Source organism: Sphaeroforma arctica, assembly GCF_001186125.1.
Source record: "Sphaeroforma arctica JP610 unplaced genomic scaffold supercont1.2567, whole genome shotgun sequence".
Taxonomy (NCBI): Eukaryota; class Ichthyosporea; order Ichthyophonida; genus Sphaeroforma; species Sphaeroforma arctica.
This window is the reverse complement of record NW_014037991.1, coordinates 1-5,769: the sequence shown is the minus strand read 5'-3', so window position 1 is coordinate 5,769 and position 5,769 is coordinate 1. Positions and strand designations below refer to the sequence as shown.

General features: G+C 43.3%; 2 protein-coding genes across 2 annotated transcripts; both read left to right on the top strand.

Annotated features, from left to right (window-relative positions):
• Nucleotides 1–923: 923 nt before the first annotated feature.
• On the top strand, nucleotides 924–4,566 carry SARC_12765 (hypothetical protein; the record flags this gene model as incomplete). Its single annotated transcript, XM_014293122.1, has 1 exon — nucleotides 924–4,566. One exon carries the CDS (start codon nucleotides 924–926, stop codon nucleotides 3,348–3,350), a length of 2,427 nt encoding a protein of 808 aa, XP_014148597.1. The 3' UTR covers nucleotides 3,351–4,566.
• Nucleotides 4,567–4,941: 375 nt separating this feature from the next.
• SARC_12764 (hypothetical protein) lies at nucleotides 4,942–5,645 on the top strand (the record flags this gene model as incomplete). Its single annotated transcript, XM_014293121.1, has 1 exon — nucleotides 4,942–5,645. Exon 1 carries the CDS (start codon nucleotides 5,148–5,150, stop codon nucleotides 5,643–5,645), a length of 498 nt encoding a protein of 165 aa, XP_014148596.1. The 5' UTR covers nucleotides 4,942–5,147.
• Nucleotides 5,646–5,769: the final 124 nt, after the last annotated feature.

Below are 5,769 nucleotides of genomic sequence, written 5' to 3'. Positions count from 1 at the left end.
TATTTATATATTTATAAATATATATATATATATATTTATATACTTAGATATAAATATATATATTTTTGTGTGTTTATAAATATATATCTATATACGTTAAATATATGTATGATATATATATATATATATATTTATTTTACGAACACACACACACACACACACACCCACCCACACATATATATATATATATATATATATTTATATATATGTATCTTCTACAATATATTATATGTATATATGTATATATATATATATATATGTTAGATATATATAAATTATTTTATATATTTATGTATGTGTTTATATATATGTATACGTATTGATATATGATATATATATTTACACACACACATATATATATATATATATGTGTGTGTTTGTTTGCATGTGTGTTTGTGTGCGTGTGCTTGTGCGTGTGTGTTATGTGTGTGTTTGTTTAAATTCTGATATACATGCGTTAAGATGTATGAATATATCGTATATTTATGTATGAATTGTTTTCTATTATTGTGTCATGTATTCTAAATCGGTTCAGAGTTGAGCGTATATCTTTACCAGTTCTTTGTATATGTAGGGCAACATTCAGTCATGTGTTGTTGTTTTTTTAGGAGTCTTATTCTGCAAAATTTCCAGCACTTGAGATTGTATACTTTCTTGCCTTAGATACAATTCATTGCGTTTAATTAGTGGTCACCTCTTGCTTAATGCTCACTCACACAGTGTTGCTATCTGCCCCCTATTCCAATACCGCAGATACTTATCACTGGATATCAGAAATAGACATACTTTTTTACTCGGTCGACGAGATTATCAGTTTCGTTCGCGGTCTCAAAGCCACGCCTGGGTGGCGCAAACGACTATTTTCTAACGATTATAACACCCGAGATCATCAGACGCAGAATCTCTGTTCGCGTGTAGAAACCATGGTAGGCGAGTTCCAGTCACACCACTATTCGTTACTGGTATACGTGTTGAACAGGGTTGTGGGTAGTCAACGCGACAAGTACAAGTTCACCGATCTAGTGCATCTGATGGTGGCCCAAGCCACGCGACGGTACAAACAGAATCACATGAGCATTGAGGAGATGCTCACCTTTGCCCACGAAGTGCGTCAGGCCGAAGTGTACAGTGCCGAACTGTCTCATTTCATGCTGAATGTGCTCAACGACATGCTCATCTCCATCGAGGACCGGCACCTGGTGCTGTTGCAGAACCAGTTTAAGAACGGCAAGAGCTATCCCAGTGAGGTGATTGATATGATGTGTATGCGTTTGCTAACGAGCTCGCCCAGCGCCATCACTGGGGCCGATCTAGCCGTACTGTGTATGTCCATACATGACTGGGATGATGTGGGTCAGAAAGTGCTGGTGGATTTGAGTCCGATGGTGTTAAAGAAGGCTCCAAAACTGGGGGGACAGGACGCGGCCAATGTGTTGTATGCGTACGGGCGGCAGGGTGTGTTCCAGGAGGATATATACCGGGAGCTATGCGAGCAACTGTGTGTGGTTGTAGACGATCTGGAGATCCGGCACATGCAGCAGATATCCGACGCCTTCCAGTACTTCAACTACAAACACGACGCGTTGTTGGAGTGCATGGCTAGGCATACGGGGACTATAGTGGAAGCTGGGGCACCCGAAGATTATCCCGAGCAAATTGTGCAGTTGTTTAGGTACACGGTGAACTGTGGGTGTTTTGTGGGGCGTCCCGAACTGTCTTTGCCGGTGGTGCGGTATATGGAGATGGCTGTCGAATCAGCCACTGTTGAGGATTTGTCCCATTTTACGGTGTCATATGGGACAGTTCTGCGGGGGGTTAACGGAATGAATGCGTACAGCGAGGAAATGATGAAGAATATAGGTGAGGCTATACTCAAACTGGACAAGAGTGCTCTGGACCCCAGGGACTCTGCCAACATAGTCTTTGGGCTGGGTATGCTGGCGCCAATGACTACCGGTTCTATTAATAGAGTGAACCAAGCGGCGCGAGACTTTGTACACGTTTTCGAAGATCCCGCTTTCATGCAGGAGCTGAAAGCGGTACCCATGGGCAGATTCATGGCCGGGTTTGGCGCCATCAACTTCCCCTTTCGCGTGACGTCTCTGAACAACTGCGGCGATGTCATCCTCGATAATGCCATACAAACCTTCACGCGCCACCACTTGTATCAAGCATCTACAGAAAACCTGTCCTTGTTTCTGGGGGGGCTGGCCAACTACGGCTATGTCGGCTTCCTCGAACGCGAAACGGTGATGGACAGGATAAGAAAATTCCACACCCAAGATACCTACCAGGACATAAACAAAGGGTCTCAGTCATCCAACCAGGATCTCTTTGCCCTCACCCCCTCCAGAGCAGTAGCTCTGCTCTCGGCAGTGTGTAAGCTGAGGTTACTCGCCACACAGGATCATGACACCATAGAACTGAAGGAGGCCCAGAGGAAAGCGGTCGTTGTGTTGAATGCTGCGTTGCTAAGTAGTACCGAGCTCTCAATGGGTGATGTAGCGTCGTATGCCGAGGCTGTGGGGATGTTAGCCATCAACCACCCGGAGAATACATCGCATGCCGGTGCGGTGAAGTCTGCTTGGGAGCGTGTGATCATGCCCAAACTCCGAGCGCACACGCGGGACGGGACATGTACACCCCTGAGCGCAACGGAGAATAGGCAGTTGTGGGATGGGTATCTGGCGCTGAAACACCTATATCCGGACGCCGTGAAACGCTTTCAGACAGACGATACGGAGGTGGTGAAGGGTTTGAAGTATACGCGCACCGATGAGGATGTCTTCCAGCAGGGTCTGGGTTGGAATGAGGCCAGTCGCGGGACTACCACCAATGTACTGAACAAGTTCTTGATGTACATTGCGGAGGCGTTGCGCCAGGATGGGTACGGTGTGGTAGACACGTACACACCCTATGTACACGAGCGAACGGGTTATACGCTTAATGCTACCCTGCTGGTGGACCCCAGTAGTGTACCTACCGGAGATACGGCGTCGACAAACGGCAAGTCGCGTACGCGGGGAAAGCTGAAGCCTGTGCTGGTATATATTATCATGCAACCAGACACCGCGTATATACAGGCGAACGAAGTAGTGACTCAGCGCGAGCCTAGCACACGCATGATTGGTGGCGTGACGAGTATGAGAGGCAGTCGTGAGGCAACGGAAGTGAAGATGAGTGTAGAGCCCAATGGCACGGTGCTGATGCGGGATCGGTTGCTAGGTTACAACGGAGTGTGCGTGTTGGGCTTGAATATGCGCGATCTCAATGAATTAAGACAGGTTCAACGTGTTGAATTTGCTACGAAACTGATTAAGGTGATGGTGGACGCTGAAGCTGCTGCGTGAGCGAGGAGATTGCTGAATAAAATGGACGATGTCTAAGCTACACTACGCAAATTGAGATGTGGGTGTATACTTCCGAGTACTGATGATACCATGCTGCTATATTTAACATGCGTTAAAATGTAGGAAGGGTGTGAATCCACGAAACCCCTGGGTTTACCATTCGCCCTCCAGATATCTTAGCCCGATATCGCAGCAGTCTAACTGCCTGTCAAACCCGTCTCGTAGATGAGTGTGTATGAATGGATTTTAGATGGACAAAAAGTCAACAAGCTTGATATAAGATAGTTGTTTTGGGAGTGATGTACCCCAAATGATCGATACATTGACCTGCAATGTAAGCACAATCCCGTTGGGAATGAAAACAAACACATCCGCGTGTCATATACAGGTGCATATTCACGAGTACATGTGTGCAATAAACTTGTGGAGAAACGTGAGTTATTGAGTACAAAAGAACGGATGTCACTTGACTTTCTGCCTTCAAATTTCATTTTTATCAAGTTGTTATTGTAGATTGTAGAGGAATTCTATAAAAGCCTAATATATCCACAGCGTTCTAATATTGCTGTGTAATTGCGTTTACTTGGGCATTATCAACAGCCAGGAAACATCAGTCTAGCTACTGGGAACGGAAGATGCAAATTGAAGTATCTGATGATTCATATTATAGTATGTTTCTTTACTCACTCTTAGAAGTGCCTTTAGTTCCATGTCAGCATACTCGTTTTCAGAAAACTAAGTCGAATTCGGTCCCAATAGCACGAAAATCCGATGCAACACAACTTCTCTCCACCTACGCGACCGTATAAATTCGGCCAAACTCGACCCACCACAGATACTTCATAAATGTATTGAGCTCTCGACTCCCCGTCTAGACGGCATAGTCAAAGCAATTATAAGTACAGACACGGTCTCAAGGGCTACAACTGAAGGTGTTTCCCGGTAATTTATATCACTGAATCATTCGGTAGGCGTCAACAGACAGAGAATAACTTGGTATTATCAAGTCCTGCTATAGGTTACGTCCCTTGTACTTAGCGATGCCCTACTTCGCGAATGTATGTGTATATATGTGATATCCTACATAAATACATGAATATATACATGTACTCGTATTTTATCTCATTATACTTCCAACATTTCTTTTAATAGGTCATTGATAACTATATTTGGAATACTTCTTGTCAGATATCGAACCAAACGTATACGACACGGGAGTTACGGGACCTGTGTTGTTTTAAAATATCAACGGCTGTCAACCACTATATATTGCAGCACATACATATTCACATTTTTGGGGTGCTCCGCTACTGGAGACCCTTTTTCCCAGGCTTTTTTTCCCATAAAAATCTCTAAATTTTTACTCCTGCGTATTCTGAGAGAGAGAGGAGATCTTGACCGTATAAGCGGAGCATCCACCAGTGATCCTGATCACAACAGTACCGAGTATTTACATCGACAAACAACACGTAAATAATTCTATTGAAAAAAATACCATGAAAAAAACACCTGTATATTCATAGCCTCCTAAATAGAACAATTGCATATCATAAAGGCTATGTGTGTAGGAGCATACGTACGTCCGTTTGTCCCTATGTACATGATACATAGTTGTATACATACGTCCGTTGGTAAATGATAACATATTAGTTGGTATATTAAATATTTACATGGTGATGATTAGTAGTACGCGGCTATACAGATAAATACTAATTGATAATCAGATACTATCCAGTACGTCTGATACATATTGTTCACATACAGTTTTGTCTACATCATATACATGTTTATGACACAATGGGTAAGCCCGGACAATTAACACAACAGCCTGGCCACGTGGTGATAGATGTGGGCTTTGGTGGGGACGAAGTAGAAGGTGGCGATACACCCATACATGCACAATCGTATACAGACGCTATGCTCCACAGAAGAAACGGTAGAAACCAAATTTCACGTGCAGGTAAACCAGGGACCAATACCGATTTTCTGAGCACATACAGACCCACTATAAATAGGCGGAATACCATCATAGCCCAACCACACACTCACACTCATACACATGCACAGTCATCCTCACAAACGGGTGCGAATGATAGTAATGGGCTGAAGGAAGGCGTGTTTGTTAGACCACCCAGGCCTGCATACTTAGCTGACTATAGGCAGAGATCAACTAGGAATAGAACGAATGGCTGGGCTCTATCGGTCAAACAGAAGCTTCAGGCTATGGGGCAATTACCTGCAGTGAGCTCAACGAACGGCTACGAGAGCGACGATGCAATTAACAGGTTCGTTTGAAATACTGTAGTTTGTTGATGTGCTATAGTTGAATCATATATATATATATATAATCATATAATCAAATTAATTATTTTTTATGTTATATATATATATATATATATATATATATGCATATATACTA